The 19,258-nt window shown below is 35.3% G+C and overlaps 1 protein-coding gene and 1 long non-coding RNA gene across 3 annotated transcripts; one reads left to right on the plus strand and one right to left on the minus strand.

Moving 5' to 3' along the window:
• Positions 1 to 8,963: 8,963 nt before the first annotated feature.
• Positions 8,964 to 10,755, plus strand: LOC121774877. 2 transcript variants are annotated; one of them, XM_042171770.1, is made up of 3 exons: positions 8,964 to 9,100; positions 9,386 to 10,419; positions 10,498 to 10,755. In XM_042171770.1, the coding sequence occupies exons 1-3, from the start codon at positions 9,098 to 9,100 to the stop codon at positions 10,583 to 10,585; spliced, it is 1,125 nt and encodes a 374-aa protein (XP_042027704.1). In that variant the 5' UTR covers positions 8,964 to 9,097; the 3' UTR covers positions 10,586 to 10,755. The 2 variants fall into 2 exon arrangements, with proteins under 2 accessions (XP_042027704.1, XP_042027705.1); XM_042171771.1 differs by having other exon boundaries at positions 9,389 to 10,419.
• A 4,898-nt stretch (positions 10,756 to 15,653) lies between these two features.
• LOC121774889 lies at positions 15,654 to 18,424 on the minus strand. The gene is made up of 2 exons (XR_006045057.1): positions 18,217 to 18,424; positions 15,654 to 15,861 (listed from the first exon to the last, which is right to left on the minus strand). It is a non-coding gene; the product is annotated as an uncharacterized LOC121774889 (long non-coding RNA).
• Between the last annotated feature and the right edge of the window lie 834 nt (positions 18,425 to 19,258).

Below are 19,258 nucleotides of genomic sequence, written 5' to 3' on the forward strand. Positions count from 1 at the left end.
CGGAACTTGAAGTTCAGCTTTGACTTGTTGACATGTTAAGCACCTTGCCACATATTCTGTAATGTCTCTCTTCATACCATGCCACCAATAGAATTCCCTCAAGTCACGATACATTTTATTACCTCCCGGATGCATAGAATTCAAGCTATTGCGAGCTTCTTGGAGTATGTCGTTCTTCAACTCTGTGTCTTCTGGTACACATAATCTTCCATTAAAATATAAGTATCCATCGGGACTTTTATCAAATCCATGTGTCTTTCCTTGAGAGATCTGATCAAACTTAATCTTCACTTTATCATCATTCTTTTGAGAATCTTTAACTCGCTGAATCAGTGCCGATCTCACTCTTAGTTCTGCCACAAGATTTCCATCATCTGATATTTCCAGCTATGCATTCATCGCTCTCAAGGCTGCAATTGATTTTCTGTTGAGTGCGTCTGCCACAACATTCACTCTACCTGGATGATAATCAATCACACAATCATAATCTTTAAGTAACTCTCTACCCATCTTCTCTGCCTCAAATTAAGTTCTTTTTGTGTAAGTAGATACTTAAGACACTTGTGATCTGTGTAGATATAACATCTTTCACCATATAAGTTGTGTCTCCAAATCTTCAAGGCAAAAACAACGGTTGCCAACTCTAGATCATGTGTAGGATAATTTCTCTCATGTGTTTTCAACTGCCTGGAAGCGTAAGCAACTACCTTGCCTTCTTGCATCAATACACAGCCTAAACCATTATGTGATGCATCACTAAATATAGTATATTCCTTTCCCGATTCAGGTTGAATTAGTATAGGTGCTTCTGTCAAAATCGCCTTTAGTTTTTCAAAACTTACCTGACATTCATTGCTCCAATTAAATTACACATTCTTCTGAAGTAAAGTAATTGGTTTCGCTACAATAGAAAAACCCTTCACAATTCTGGGATAATAGCCTGCCAAACCCAGAAAACTACGAACTTCTGAAATATTTTTCGGAGACTTCCATTCCACAACCGCTTCAATCTTCTTCGGGTCCACTCGGATTCCCTCTGCTCATATAATATGACCCAGAAAAGCTACTTCCGTCAGCCATAACTCACACTTACTGAGCTTTGCGTACAACTGCTTATCTCTCAAAACTTGTAAAACAAATCCTCAGATGTTGTTCATGCTCATCCCTGGTTTTAGAATACACAAGTATGTCATCAATAAACACTATTACAAACTGATCAAGATATGGTTGAAAAACCTGATTCATCAAATCCATAAAAGCAGTTGGGGCATTCGTCAACCCAAAAGGCATAACTTTGAATTCATAGTGGCCATAACGAGTTCTGAAAGCCGTTTTAAACACATCATCATCTTTCACCTTCAACTGGTAATAACCTGATCGCAGATCAATCTTCGAAAATATGCTTGCTCCCTTCAGTTGATCAAATAAATCATCAATTCTAGGCAGAGGATATTTGTTTTTAACAGTTACCTTGTTCAACTGTCGATAATCGATACATAGTCTCAATGATCCATCTTTCTTTTTCACAAAAAACACTGGCGCTCCCCAAGGTGATACACTCGGCCGTATAAACACTCGATCAAGTAATTCCTGAAGCTGAGCTTTCAACTGTTTCAATTCTGTCGGAGCCATTCTATAAGGAGCCATTGATATCGGTGTGGTGCCTGGTATAACCTCAATAGAAAATTCAACCTCGCGTTCTGGTGGCAAACCTGGTAACTCTTCAGGAAACACATCTGGATATTCTGACACTATAGGTATATCAGTTAACTTTGGATCCTCTGCTCATGTATCTAGAATAAAGGCTAAATATGCCTCACAACCCTTTCCCACAAGCTTACAAGCCGTAGTAGCAGAAATCACATTATCAAGGTAGTCTGATCTCTCACCAACTACTATCACCTCATGGCCATCTAGTGCGTACAATATTATCCTTTTCTTACAGCAATCAACTAGAGCATGATGAACATACAACCAATCCATTCCAAGAATAATGTCAAATTCACGAAACGGTAACTCCATCAGGTTGGCTAAAAAGAGGCATCCTTGAACGTTTAGAGGACAATTTCTATAGACTCGATTCACTACCACACTCATACCCAGGGGATTTGGCACTAAGATATCATACTTAGTCTTTTCTAAGGGTAAACTATGTTCTTCTTAGAGTTTATCACAAATATATGAATGAGTAAAACCGGGATCAATTAAAGCAATAACAGGCACATCAAATAATGTAAAAGTACCAAGTATAACATCAGGAGCATCAGAATCCTCGCGAGTCCGCATAGAATAAGCACGTGATGGAGCTCTCGATGTTGGCTTCTGAATGGGCTCGGATACTGGTCTCTGTCCTCGTGCTGCTACAAAACCCCTTCCAGTTCCACGACCTCATTGTGCCCCTGGTGCTAATCCAGTCCCAGAAGATACTTGTCACCTCGGACACTCTCTATTGTAATGATCCTTAGATCCACATAGGAAGCACGTCACTAGCAGTTTTCGACATTCACCATGGTGAGGTCTTCCACAATGTTGGCACATTGGTACTCTGTCTGATCCTCCAGTACTAGCCATTGAAGTTGCCTGTTGCCTTGGCCTAAACTCTGACATTTAACTTGCTCTTTGACCTTGGAATCGACTAGGCGCTGAACTTCTGTTACCTCTATAGTCTCTGAATCTTTTCCCCGAGAATCTCGAAGCCGAGTGAGATGATTCTGCTTGTCGTTTCTCTTGATTCATAGAGCCCTCTTCAACTTTCTCAGAAATTTTAAGTTGTTCAAGATTCCGGGCAGCATGTGATAACTTTGTCAAATCCGAGGTCTCTAGCCCAACTAGTCCACCCTGTATAACACTCCTCAAACCCCTTCTGAATTTTCGACATATATCAACATCTGGGAATTTATTTCTGGTGCATATCTGGAAAGGCGTCGAAACTCATTCTCATATTGTTGTACAGTCATTCTGCCCTGAACTAACAGTTGGAATTCTTGTCGTCGATCATCCATGTATTGTTCCCCAACATAGAAGTCACAAAATTTGTTCAGGAAGAAATCCCACGTCATTATTTCAGGAGGAGTAGCACGAGCCACACTTGCCCACCACCTGTGAGCCTCTTCTTTCAAAAGTGCAGTTGCACACTATAACTTCTCATCTGTGTACAAATCATAAAGCCCAATATTTCCTCTAACTGTTCCAACCAGTACTCAACCTTGGTCGGATCATCATCTTGTTTACCGCTGAACTCTTTGGCTCGATATTCATGTATCTCTTTAATAACTGAAGATTGACGTGGTGGCGCATTCCCAGCAATCTGTTGCATTGCAGTTGCCAAAGTGCGTAACATTTCGTCTTGCCCCGCTATCGGAGCAGCAACACCCGAACCCCCACAGACTCAGAAGAAGCCAGTATCCGACTAGAGGCTTCGTCACCTGACATCTCGATCCTGATTAAAATGGCAGCTGTGTCAAGTCACAAAACATTTCAAACCTATGTGGCATGCATCTGTACATACTAAAGACACGATTAAAACCTAGAACCGTCTAAACCTATGCTCTGATACCAAACATGTAACACCCCCTACTCGGTTAGTTTTAACCGAATAAATGACGTCACCTTTCGGTACGATCGATAAACAAAACCTGTCTATTTTTTTTCATTTTGCAAACACTCAACATACAACAATATCATAAAAGTAACTAAACCTGCTAACACAACTATTTACTACTATACATAACAAAATATCGATAACCTGTTTCGATAAATATATATATAAAACTCCATTAGCAAAAAGAAAGTTATAACCTTACATTTGTAACCCAACTATTTACAAACAAAAGATAACCTAAGCATGCCACGTATAAACTCCGACTTTACCAGCAAAATGGGAGGTAGTGACTTGACACGCGCTGCGGTCAACTAGCGAGTTCACTCGCTTCTATACTCTGCAAGAGGGAGAAGAAAGGGGGTGAGCTTCGAAAAGCTCATAGTGTAATCGCATTCCAGAATAAAACCTCTAAAACTTCAATCTATATCACTATCACAAGTAAACACTTTGTTACCTGGAATGTCGTACAACACATATTCAATTTATATTATCATCAATATACATGTTCAAAACAATGTCACCCATTATAAGCATTCATAACAGTTTGAATCATTTAAAGAAATCACCTATATCGTTTACAACCAGTGCAACATCACAATCATATTAATCATGTAATACTATCAACAATAACCATCTATCACCTATCAATCAAAACTATATAATACAATACAACATAACTTTACCTGAGGAAAACATAACTGTTTAAAAATTCAAAGCACAACCATATTATTTCAAAAATAGAGCCCCGAGTTATGCTTAGTGATGGACACGGGTACACGGACACTATCTGTAGCCTGATGAGGGTGTCTATCATGTAAGTCCGTATCGGACACTGTAATATTCCATATGGCCTATGCAAGGCAACTGTCATAGATTACCCATATAGGATACATTTCAACTATTGCTATATCAGATAGACCCTCGCTTCGGTTATCTAGAAGACGAGTGATCAACATGTGTGCAGTACTGTTGTCCTATGGCATGCCCCTGTGATTCACTCAAGCAATGGGGCATAACGCAACTATTTCATTTCAACTTTCACATTATTCAACACATATAACTATATAAATCACTTTGCATCATATAAGAAATACCAAACAACAATTTCAATATTTCATTCTTCAATATCACATTTTCTGTTACTTTACCTTGAAGTATACAATCCACCCAATTATTTTAAGTTCTATGGCATAAGCATACGAATCACACAAACAAGTAGTAATATTTATCGAAGTTAAAGGAATGAAATTCTAGAACAAGCGTACACTACCTGTACACGTAAAAAAAATGATGTTACTTGCTTAGTCAACCATGGAGGTGCCCCTTTCCCTTATTGCTTGTACTTGCACTTGGTTCACCTTTGATTCCAACTATTTTTGAGATTGTAAGAGTGGAAGTGAAGGTTTTCAAGAGAGATGAAAATACGTGAGAGATGGAAGGGGAAGAAAAGAGGAAGTCTTTTTCTTTATTTTAATTTCCAAATCCTTTATCATTTATAATTATAATTACTATAATTCTCTCCAAAAATCCCCATCACTACACGTTTCTTTCCATCCATCCACCTATTAATCAATTTTCTTATTTTCTAATATATAGGGTCATGTTAAAATACAAACTCTTTATAATACAAACTATACAAACTTTAATCCTACTCACTTAATACAATTAATCAACTGTTAATATAAGAGATTTTTCTAATGTCAACATTTTGACATCGAAAAATCAGAATTTGTACACCCCCGTCGACAGAATTTGTACACTCTGTACATCCCCCGGTGACAGAATTTGTACATTCCGTTGACATCGACCACCGGTGACAGAATTTGTACATTCCGTTGACATCGACCCCTGTTGACATAATTTGTACACTCCGGTGACAGAATTTGTACACTCCATTGACATAGTTTGTAGTTTGTATTATAGATAGGAGTTTGTATTTGATCACACCTCTATATATATATATATAATCCTAAAGTTAAGGATATTATAGTAAACAATAGTATTCCCTCCATAATTGAAGTATGAATTCTTTTTTTTAAGTTCGTATCTGACAAGTAAGAATATTCTGATTTTTAAAACTATTTTATCTCTAATGAGGTAGGACTAGGGTATCGAAACCAGCCCTGTATTGTTTTGGGTATTACCCGATACCTGAGTCGGTTATCCCGCACCCAACACGGTGGGTACCCGACCCGACCCAAAATTATTATTATTATTATTATTATTATTATTATTATTATTATTTTTGTAAATCTTTTTTATATTATTTGAATTATCCTCAACTTTTTGATCATTACCCATAATAGTATTAATATTTTGATGCATTCTAAAAAAACATTAAAAAATTAAAAATCAGTAGACACTGAACGCTCACAATTTACTAAGTACTATATGATATTGTTAAGGGCTTATCCCTCAACGTTGACTGGCGGCTGCGCTCGTCGGCCTCTCAAGCTCCGGCGCCCAGTCGTAGGGTCGTCGGAATCGAAGGTTCGGCTGTGCGCGGGAGGCGTTCCCATCTGGCAGCTCGATACCTAGGGTTTTTTAGATACGTTCAACAAGATGTTGGGCAAATAATAATTTTATTCGTGTTGAATGAATGAATAAAAGCCCTATTTATAATCTAAGGACCCTAGGGTTGGTTCGACCTACTAGTCATCTCGGGAAAGAACTAACAAAGAAAACCCGAAATGGAGCTTATAATTAAGCTCGACTCTTACCGGAATTAAAATAATAAAAATACCAAATATTCAAAAGGAAATAATAAAACACAAAAATAACTTGCTAAACTAGCGACTTATTTGGGAACGTAGTAGCCGAGCTTGTCCGGCGGCTTGCTGTTCCTCTTCGCCTTCGTCTTTGCAATGGATGATTGCATAACCTTCTCCCTAGCCTCGTTTGGTGCTGCAACAATCACTTGGACTTGTGGATGTGGGACCATATCAACCCCCCCTCCGATAGCAACGCCCTTTTCCTCAAGGAGCATATTCGGAAACTTCTTTTTAATAACATCCAAAAGCTCCCAGGTTGGAGAATCTGACCCATCCGACCAGCGCACAACATCCTCATGCGGCTGCCCTTCCTACCACAGCATCCTCCTGTCCGACACCCTGACCGGATAGCGGTCTGTCACCAAAAAATTCCGACGCCAGCTCCATCGCGGCTTCTGCGTCGCTGCCTGCTACAAAGGGGCAAAACAGCCCGACGTGAAACACATTACGAATTCGGCTTACCTCCGGCAACTTCAACATGTACGCCACTTGACCAATGCGCTCCAGCACCTCAAAGAGCCCGTAATACTTGCGAGCCAACTTGGCCGACAAGGGCCGCGCGATGGAGTGCTGCCAGTAAGGTTGCAGCTTAAGCAACACCAAGTCACCAAGTCGTCCAGAGCCTTTGTCCTAGCGGCAACGAGCTCAGACATTATTGTATGAGGTGCCGAGTTCGAGCCCTCTTGACATCAATTACAATTGCCTCCTTTCTATAGTATATGAGTTTATTTGTAATTTCATCTCCTTTATATAGGAGTTAATTTAATTTTTTTTAAAAGTCGCCTACCTCGAACTCCACATTACGGCGATGCTTGTTGGCTGAATCCCCCATCCGCTTCTGAGCACGAGCCAAATTCGCCGCAGCTCCACCAAAAGTTCACTCCGCTGCCGGATCAGCTCCGCAGCGGACGACGGTGTCACGGCTGAAGGTGGCGAAAATACAAAATTCGGGGGATCCCTCCCATAAAGCGCCTTAAAGGGTGACATCACCAAGCCAGCGTGATGAAAACAATTCAGGGCTAACTCCGCCCATGGGAGAAAATTTTCCCATTTAGACGGCTGTAGTAAACGCCCTCAAATATTGCTCCAAGCCCCGATTTCTCACCTCTGTCTGCCCAACCGATTGCGGGTGATACGCAGTTGAGAAATTCAGTTTACTTCCACTTAACCGCATAATATCCTCCCAAACCTTATTCAAGAAAACATAATTGCGGTTTGACACCAAAGTCTTCGGAAATCCATGATTGATTCAAAGCATCAAAGTGAGTAGGCAGACAAATGAGCTACCCTCAAAGCATCAAAACGAGTAGGCAGAGCTGCAAAATGAGCGTACTTAGAAAGCATGTCCACCACCACCATAATTGAGGTATACCCTCGAGACGGCTGCAGGCCAGTGATAAAATCCATCGACACATCCCCCCACACCTGCGACAGGATCGGTAATGGCTATAATAACCCTGCAGGCTTCTTCGTTGAGTACTTAGTTGTCTGACAAACGACGCACGACTCAACAAACTTCAACACCTCCTTCTTCAAATTCGACCAATAAAATTCTGCCTTCACATGCCTGAGCGTACATTCAAACCCCGGATGCCCGACTAACTAGGAACTATGGTACTCAGCGAGGATGGGTTTTCTTGCCGAGGAACGAGACCCAACAAAAATACGCCTATAACAGTACACCAAACCATCCACTGAGCAAACAAATCCAGCAAGTGCGAAATCGGTCGGGATACCGCCACAAGGAGACCACACTGCTCCATGGCAGTAGGAGACGACGACTGCGCTGCATCCGCGACGCCGCCCGCGTCGGCCACCGAGGGCTCCTCCCGGCGCGACAGCGCGTCTTCAGCCTTATTGGCGCTCCCTTTTTTGTACTCAATGGAGAATTTGTATCCCATTAGTTTGCGCACATATAACTGTTGATCCGGAGTCTGGACCACCTGCTGCAAAAGCTCCTTCAAACTCTTCCGGTCACTCCTAATTATAAATTCCCAACCCAACAAATATTGTCGCAACTTCTGAACCGACTCCACAATAGCGTACAATTCCTTGTGATAGCTAGAAGCCACTCGGTGGCGGGGCCCCAGCTTCTTACTGATGTATTGTTGTTACTGTGGGACAATGGTAAACATAAACTAGCTTGAGAAACTTTACTTATAATTGTAAAAATTTTGGCTAATTTTTTTTTTCTATATAATTATTTAATAGCTACTATATAGGAACTTGTAAAAATATTTAACAGTTGTAAATTTGTAATTTATTAATCTCGGCTAAATTTGTAATTGACAAAGAAGCCTATTGAGATTTATTTAATCTCAATTTTATATCTACTGTACTAATATTTACACAAAGAAAATAGAAAAGGAAATTTTAAAAATGAAAAGGAAATTAACAAGTAGGGCTGAAATTATTTGCCAACATATCATAAAATAAAATAAAAATAAATTTATAAAATAAAATAAATATACTTTTATAAAGTATTGTATAAAGCAATAGTGGTAATCTATTAGTAGGTAGTAGTAATAGTATTATTTAAATTAAATATAGGGGGCAATTTTTCTATAAAGGAGGTGAACAATTAAAAATAATATTGAAGGAGAATTAGCAGATACGCACAGCAACACAACGATCTTCCTTGCCTTCATTCACAACCTATCTTCCTTCCTCTCTTTTGCGCCGACACTTCCATCCTTCTCGCCTCTCGATCTTTTGAGCCGACACCATGGTATGTCACGCTTGTTCCTCATTTTCATCATAAGAGTTTCTTATTTTTTAATCAAACTACTACTTGTCTGGCTCATCAATACAATTGATTCGGAGTTTTTTTCCTGATTAAATTACTACTTGTTCGGTGAATAGATTCATGATTCTTGCGCTAATTGCATTTTTCCCTCCGGCCTGAACCCTCATTAGGGTTAATTTCATTGTCCTGAACCCTAGTTTATGAAAGGGAAATTTAATAATATATTGTTATTTGAGTAATTAATATTTTGGGTTGGTTTTCATTCAGCAGCATATGGGGGATGGTCTAGGTCTACGCTTCATTATGTTGAAGTACACGTCTCTGAGTATGAACTACTGTTGTATTGACGAGGTGGAATTGAAGGATGGCACTGAACGTAATCTAGAAGAATTAGAATTTAAAGGAAATTGTTTGCATCAGGACATTCCGGCTGACCCTGGAATTGTTTGTGTCGGTGATACCATGTACATGTTCGGAGGTGACATCTACTCGGTCCCACTGCCCGTTTTAAGTAAACAAATTAGGTTGACAAACTACTTGTCATTTGCACCACTTCCGAGTGATTCTTCTCCTGTGACTTGGAATCGTAGCCCCACTGGTATGAGTGTAGACCGAGTCAACCCCATGGTAGCCCCATTACACGATGGCAGAATATTCATCTGTGGTGGCACTTATATAAGAAGTAGTTGGGCTGAGGTCTACGACCCGAAGACATGCCAGTTCCTCAGTCTGCAATTGCCTATGAGCGTGGCTAAGATTCCCATACCAAGATCTTGCTTTCAGTACACCAATGAATTGGTACTGATATACTATGATGCCTGGTTTTACAATCAGGACGAATACGAAGGCCGAGCCCGCATGTCCTGCAACATTGAAGGATACGAACCAACACTCCTCCAGTACAATTTGGTATCAAACTATTGGCAAGTCTTTGCAAGGGAATTACCTGAGCCATACTATGAAACGTATAAGAGGAACCTCGTCTATGTGGGTGGAGACATTCTATTCATGATGGACTACTCATCCAGCTGGTTGGTCTACAATCTGTCCTCAAAGAAGGTGGGAAACTTGGAGGTGGAGCTTCCGGATACGGATGTGATTGAAGCTTTCTATGTCGGCAACACTCATACCACAAGCACTAGTTGGGTCTTCTACGTATTCCTTCGTCATATGGTTAATTATACGACTAGTGGTGTTCGATATGCCAAGGTCGAAGTTGTGCAAGGCAAGGACGGGGATTACATTGCTACTGTGCAGATGAATGGTGTCCTGAGAGTGCGTCCCTTTTCAGATATGCATATGTAAGTAAGGCCCTTGTTCATTGTAGTATTTTGAATTTATTTTGTAATTGATTGGAGATGCTTGTTTTTTGTATGCAGGTTTGGTTTCAAAGCAAGGTCTAAGAGAGATGCGGAGGAACAACCACTGGAGAAGAAAGGGAAAGAGAAGATGATGAGAATTGAGTGAAAGCCTGCTGCTGGGAACTATATATGTACAGACTTATTTTCGTGTTGTTTAAATCAGAGAATGAATAATTATGTGTCTCAATGATCAAGAGCAAACTCAATTATAAGACTCCGATTTCTTCTTACATAACTATCCAATTCTTTATAAGAATGTTTGGATTCGTCAATGGAGATTAGACTCCCACTACTTATCATGACCCTTTCGCTCGTCTCCTTATGGTATAAACCATTGAGGCTCGCTAGTCTTTCTATGTTGCATTTCTGTAAGTCTTAATCTCTTGAAAAATCAAATGATTCTAACTTACAGTGCATCAAACATACATTCTCAACTTTCAAGCTATTTAACAAAATGTTAAAATCTTGATAGTTTAGATCAGTTTGAACAATTACTAAGTATTTTCTTGGCCTTAAGACTAAGAGCCATAAATGCTTTAGCATTCATTGTTTAAGAAGTTGATGTGTCGTTTAATACTCAATCTTATTGTATTTATAATGTTTTAATACTATAATGTCTTAAGCATCAATCATAAAACAATAATTGAGCATCAATAGCTCCCACTGCAACAAATGCCTAACTGGATTAAGATTTTCTTACTTAGAAGTTGCATTGTCATGTAAGTCATTGTCCTTCTTAAAAGAGGTCAATCCAACTTACAAAACATCTTCACTTCGCTTTTAAACAAACACTGATTGACAATTCAGGCTCCCTGATTTCCATATCTAGTCTTTTGTTCAAGAGAACTAGGACTTAGGAAAAATGCAGGCTTTATGAATTGGTCATCCATCATGTTATTTCCTATAATAGTAATATAACGACTATTATTCTGAAAGTTTTCTACCTTTTAGTTAAACCTTCTTGTAGTCATTTCTTATTACTTTAGGCGATGACTTGAGTCAGAAAACTATTATAGTGATCAAAAGATTACTCAAAACATTCTGTTACTACAGGATATTCCAATCGAATCATCTTTACAGATTCTATTGATATCCATCTTTCATCGTCATTAACCAAGACTTGTCTCACTACTTGAAGGAAAATAGCTTGCCATAATTCCTCAAAGAACTTGTTAAGTGCAAGCATAATGCATTCTCGAACATTCTTTGTGGAATTATGTCGAGGAAATGGAGGACATGAATCATTTATACATATACAAAAGGCGAGTTTTGGCCTTATATTGAAATATTTATAAATTATGGGTATAAATTTTAATATTTATAAAATATGTCATAATTAATATAGAAAATGAAAGGTTGTTATACTATTCATAATGATATTTATGTACGTTTAATATTATGATTGATTGGTGACACTACATATTCATTAATAATATAATTTTATTTAATCATTATGAACGTTTTTTACATAATTGTAAATGTTTCAACTTTCAAGCATAAAATTTATATTATCATTGTAAACGTTTCAAACTTTCAAGAAATTAATGCAATGAATGATTATTAATGTGATCATATTAATTCAAAATAAAGATAATCAACCGTTAGTCGCAATTTTAGTTTTATCATGGAGAATGTGAAAGCTTTTAGAAGAGTATCATGATTATTTTTTTGCCTTTAAATATGATATTTGGAAACTATCCACACATTCTCAAGCTTGGTATTTCTATTCTTATCATAAGGAAAGGTTCCACACCTTGCTAATTGCTATGGAGCCTTTATTTGGTTATGATAACTAAAGCTTGATATTTTTATTCTTATCATAGGGAGAAAGTTTGAAAGTATTGAGTCATTTCATACCTTGCTCTATGATCTAGAGCCTTCCACAATATATTCGGTTATCAAAATTTGTTGCATTCATTTTATGAAACTACCGCTCATGAAGTCAAAACCAATGTCTATCAGTTTAGAGTATTGACCGTGTGATTTTTTGTTTTGAGGTTCGGTAAATTTTACATCGGTGATGTACTTAAAGAATTGATTTTGTATAATTTCAGGTTTATTATTTGTTGAATATTTAGTGTAGTTCTAATCTTTTTTTTGTCTCTTGACAGAAAATTGTACTATAGAATGAGGTACATGACAAAATGTGGATTAATGCAGCTAATCTTGTTAGATTATTGTTTTAGTTATTGGGATGAACCATTAAGCTATTCATCGAATAGTCTTCCTATTTTTAGCCCAGTTTATTTAATTTACATTTTTAAATTTATTTTTGTTCAATTATTTGATTTTAAGAAGTTATTTATCGAGGCCTTCGGGGTTTAGCTGTTTTATGATTTTTGGTTTCTTTTATCATTCAATTTTTCAATTTGGAAAATAATTAAATTCTGTTTATAATAAATAGGTTTGGCACAATCTATCCCTATAATTATATATGGATTAATTATATTAAATATCATGTGTTATTGAGTATTTTAGTAGAGATAATTCAGTTGCTATCTATCCCTATAACTATCGAGTTCAAATACTTTGTACGTATTTGAATTTACAAAAAAAATGCTTCTATTCTTTACAATTTAATCACAAATTTTAAAATCGTATTCATGAATTCATTAAAAAACTATAAGTAATTATAGAATGATTACTTCATGAGTTGCGTTAGTTGATTTTCTGGTACAATAATATCAATGAAAATTATAGTACTAATTTAAAATGATCAAATAAAAAATAAGCATGTGTCGAACAATAAATTAATTGAATATGTACAATGCAAAATAAAATGAATCAACTCAATATTTGAACAAGTTTTAGATTCATATATAAAAGGGGTTTTGGAGAAAATAACAAATAATCATTATGCATATTTTTAAAAAATTAGAGAGTGGAAGTATATTATTTATTTTTTATTTTATGATAATTTGGAGAAGAGGAAGTGAGAAATTTAAAGAAAATTAATACTAATACATATCTCCATATAACTGAGATGTCCAATGTTTAAATATGTTTATGTTTACATTTTATTGTAGTTATGTTTAATGGATCATATTTTAATTTTCAAGCTATGTAATTTTTAAAGAATATACATTTTATTTAAAATATAAATAAATTACAAGAAAGGTTTTTGAATTGAATGGGGAAATGAAATGAATTTTTTTTTGAAGATGAATTAAAATTATTTGAGAGAATTAAATTAAATTGTGATATAGTTTTGGTGTTTCTGGGGTATTAATTATTGTAGGTATTGCAACACTCAAAATGGAGTAAAATAACGTGACATAATTAACTGTGGGTTCTGAGATGGGGTTTCCGGTTTATGGTATGTGATGTGAACGGCCATAGTATTAATGAATGAATGAACTGGTTAATGATATTATACAATTATGGATCATTATTGTCAATATACTTATACTGATGCATGTTCGAAACAATTCCATTGTATCAAAAGTTTTAAATATTAGATAATAATGTTGTGTAATATTTAATGCTCAATAATAATGACGATATTTAATTTTTTTATTCCAATCAAATATATGAAATATAATTTAAACCCAATTTTTTTTATAAATTTTAATATTTACAATGATATTCATATAGATTTTTATGAGTTATATAAAAGTGGAGTTTAGGGGGGAAATTTTCAACATGTTTTTTATTTTTTTTAATTAAAATTGCACTTTGTTGATATGAGTAAGGATTATCAAGTAGGTCAACCCAGTGTAAGATATCGAATACAAATCTAAAACCCTCAAAATAGAATAAGTGATCAACAAAGTAAAATTGAACTAGGTCGGCGGAGGGAGAATTAATTGATATTTGACTCATTTGTTGGTCATGATGAGTATATTTTAAAGTTAAGGGTTTAGGATTTAGGTATCAAGGTTTGGGTTTTTAGTGTATAGGGTCACTATATTGCAATGAAATAAAGCTCGACTAGGAAGTGTCTCACCAATGCAATCTTAAATTATTGCAACGTAAACTTGCTCCTGCTATTATAACTCAACGATTAATTCATATTTTCACATAATTAGAATGCCTTTTAGTTTTAAATCATTTGAGGAGATTATGCATATTGGTAATGCAAGTGATGAAATGATTGCAATATACATACTTTCAAACATTTTTACAATCATATAAGAAAATAGGTTAAATTTTTGCATTTTTAGATGATTATCACAATATTAATATGTATAATAATAATAATAATAATAATAATAATAATAAGAAGAAGAAGAAGGTATTATTTAGTTGTGTGATAATTATGAGAAGTAGAAATGAAAAGGTTTTTGAAAATAAATTTAATTGAGAGGTGGAAGTATAAAGTTTTTTTTGAAGATATATTGATTACCTATTTAAAAATTTGAAGTTAAATAGCACTAGTCCACTACTAATAAACCCTCTATAATATTAATTTTTTTTATTATTATTGTAATCTTTGGGGAGGTAGAAATGAAAAGATTTTTTGGGTTCGCGTAGTAACGGAGAGAAGTGAAAAGGTTTTAGAAGAGGTGAAGAATCGAAAAGATTTTACAAACAGATCTTAATATTTTTTTGCAATATTAAAGTCGATCTTTTAAAGTTACATTTTGGGGATATTTTCTTTTTTAGAAATAAAATATTATATATTACTCCCTCCGTCCCACTTTAGGAGTCCCGGTCACTTTTGCACACTCGTTTTGTAAAAATCATAATAAATAGTTAAAGTAGAGAAATTGTAAAGTAAGAGAGATAATAATGTAGACAAGACTCTTCTCTATATTATTTTCTCTTTTATTTTATCATTTCTTCACTTTAACTATTTATTATGATTTTTACAAAACGGGTGTGCAAAAGTAATCGAGACTCCTAATGTGGGACGGAGGGAGTACTATATGTGCTTTTCTAAGTCTAATTATTCCCACATTTAATTGCTTTCTTCACTCAGAGATTATAAGTCTAATTATATATTAGTATGGGGAAATAATTAGGTTCAAGGTTTAGTATTTATGATTTATGATTTAAATGTCGTCACTCTTATTCATCTCAAATCTACAATATAGTTTTGTAGATAAATATTAGTTATAGTGTAACACCCCCCTACCCGACCATCTACCGGCCGAATAGGTGATGTCATGAAAGAGGCGCCATCAATTATGGCAATTTAAAATTTCATTATCGTAACAAATTGAGACCATTACTTACATACAAAAGCATATAAGTTTATATTTCCTCGAAAATTAATTTATCAACATTAAACTACAACGCAACTGATTTTAGAATATCATAATCTGATTTCTAAACATGCCACCACTATATACCATAGATAACGTTCAGTGACCCGACGAGGATGCAGCACTGACGCAGACTTGAATAAACATCGACCGATACTCCCCAATGCCGACTAACCTGTAGCACACCCAACACTTTAGCCAAAATTCTCTACAAGCAATAATCATATAACTTAAAATTCTTATTATTTTATTTACCAATCATTACCGCATATATCATATTAGTATTGTCTTATTAATTTCTTACATAAATAGGACAGCATCTTCTCTATAACCAACACATGCTTAGAACCCAATAATAGGCGATATCAAACCCATAATTTATCAACAGTCATAAGCTTTCATATGAAGCTTCTAATATTCCACATGATATCCACACATTAACATTGACAATTTACAGACGTCATTACACGTATCTACATACTCGTACTAGTAGTCACATCTTCATCTACGACTTTAAATTTCCAACTCTGTCGTCAGAAGAGTATAATAAGTCGAAAATTCCCATATGTCATAAACTATGTCTGCAAATCTCAGATTCTCAATATTTATATCAAAATTCAACATAATCATGTAACATAATCCATTTTCACATATAATATAACAAATGTTTCACATAATCTCATATTATAACTTATATATTATCATACACGTATTGTCACATATATCATCACGAATATTTTGATCGACACTATCACATAACATTCATATATGGCCCCTTAATGTGCTAGTGACAGACTAGGATAAGCGGACCAGACAGAAACAAAATCGGATGCAGACACGGATTTTGTCCTCAAGAGGACTCCGCACAGACCACCCATTTAGGGTGCAGACAGATAATCAAATCACCCATGAGGGTGCATATCAGACAAAACAGATATCAGACAGATCAGATTTCAGATAGATATCAGACGATCTTCGCTTCGGTTATCCAGAAGACGAGAGATCACAGATAATGCAGCGCTGCTGTCCTATGGCATGCCAATTGTACCACAGAACACACTCAAGCACGGGGCATAAGCACAAACAAGTATACTTTATTATCAACGATTTCCAACATAACACATCCATACAGACAGATCAGGCGTCATCACAAATCGATCAGACATATTTCACATGAAAATCTTGTTTGTATACATCTCACCATCTTTACAGTCACAATCATATTCTTCCCTTTCATACTTCATTACCAAATCATTCAATAATTCATCTTACTTTCGCATTTTACCTCATAAGTCTTTTACCACACAATTAATCATGATTTACCAAGCAATATGTCACATAATAATCACATTAAAGCACATAAGGGAATCAGGCCATTTAAGTGCTGAGCATGCTACCTGACAGGCTTATGAGCATAAGCCCTTTTTCCATCTTAATGTTCTAGTCACTCCGGATCCCTTTCTCTTCCATTTCGGCTATCGCCGAGAAACCTATCGCTTTACTTACTAATCACATGCAATCCACATTAATTTATAGAAAGAGAATACTACTATGAGCTAAGCTCGTTCCTTTAACCTTATTTAATATCCAGATGTATAGTAATTCATTGATTCATCAATTAACTTCTTATATAACAATTGCACTGGACAGATTTCACATTAATGTTCTATATCCATTCAAAAGGATTTAGAGGCTTAATATAACAGTTTTAAATATCTTATGAAGTCTATTTTACAATGAAACAAGATTCACTCAAAAATTCCTAATGGTTTGAGAGATATTCTCCTTTTACAAGAGACTAACAAAATCAAACAATTTCTGGTAATAGTTTCTACACAATTTTTATAAATAGTATTTAAACTCTTTAATTAATCACAAAATTCAGAGAATAACTAAACACCTTATAGTTAATTTAGAAATTATGCAATCAAGTTTTCATCGACGTTAAGTTCCCTGAATATTTCGGATAACACATACCAAAATATGCCAGTGTACCAAAATTTTGACAGCTTGTAGCTGTATTGTTATAACAATTTATACTTATAGTAAGTGAACTCCAAAATTCACAAAACAATTCTGAGAATCTCTAGACTCATAATATTTATTTTAAAAATTGTTAAGCCAAAGTTTTAACAGTCATAAACATGCTAAACAATTCAGAACAGTGAACTGAAAAACATTAGATTTAATCCTCTTTAGACTTTTATATCAATTACTTTTCAATTATGGATTCTAATGATGTTTTTGGCTATCCATCAATACCTCTGCAACATTATTTCACACATCTAACCATATAAATTCATGAATTGAAGGCCTAGGGTTTCTATCATTTTGGGATTTCTAATTTAGAACTTGAATCAGTTCAAGCTAAAACCAAGTTTATCGACATCTACGTACACAAATAGATCGATAATTTTAAATAAAAACTCCATCTTCTTATCCAATCAAGGAGGTCCGATTCATACAGCCAACACAACACATTCATTACTAAATTTCAAGTGATAAAAATAGGCTAGAAAGATAGTCACACCTTGATAATCCCCCGTTGGTGCATTTAGCTCTTCGATTCACCGTAAAATGAAGATAATATGGAAGAAAGGAGCTACTTCTTCACCCTATGGTGGTGCACGAAATTTTTTGAGGATGGAAGGTGATGAATAGTGACTGATTTTAAGCTATTTATCATGCCCTTCTTTCATTTATTTATTACTTTGAATAGTATTCTTCCAAGTGGCACATTTTAAATCTTTAAAAATTATCTAGACATTTCTACACTTTTAAGGCATGTTGGAGGTCAAAATATTAATTCAACAATGTGAAAAAAAATCATCCACCCCTTGGCTTCTAGAAGGTATTGTATTATTTTTGATGTAAAAAGATGATTTTGCCCTTCTATCGATTTTTATATACAATTGTCGGTTAAATTCTGATTTCTTTCCCAATTCCACCTACATTAAGCTTCTAATACTTACTTCTAATAATCCTTTAATAATTAATATTTATTACTAATTATTTTAATTAACTTGGATCTTTTCTGTTATTGAATCAATCACGGATAACTCTAAATCGACAATTTAACACAAACCTTATCTTATTTATAACATAACTCACATATTATTTCTAATACTTAGTCCTCATCACATTTTATCCTTACCAAAATTATCAACTATATTTTATCAATAATCATTATTTCCAATATCGATTTATTCGTCGAAAGCCCTGAGTTGTCGATTTCTTAACTTGAACCATGAATTTGTCTAGAGTCATTTTTGGGATGTTACAACTCTCACCCCCAAAAAGAATTTCGTCCTCGAAATTCCATCGAGTTTACTTTATTCCTAAAAGCGCCTCAGGTTCATATATGTCATTCTATAGCATCCTATATCCTCGTCTACATAGTGTACCCTTATTTCCACAACCAAACATAGAACGACATACAAAATCACGTAATCACATCTTAACACAACCACATTTTACTATTACATAATAATATTATTATTATTATCTTTTATTTGCTATTTATCACGTCATGCTTTTTAACTTGTCATAAAATCGCACTTATAATCACATAA

The sequence above is a fragment of the Salvia splendens genome, chromosome 17 (genome assembly GCF_004379255.2).
Source record: "Salvia splendens isolate huo1 chromosome 17, SspV2, whole genome shotgun sequence".
In the NCBI taxonomy this organism is placed as follows: Eukaryota; Viridiplantae; Streptophyta; class Magnoliopsida; order Lamiales; family Lamiaceae; genus Salvia; species Salvia splendens.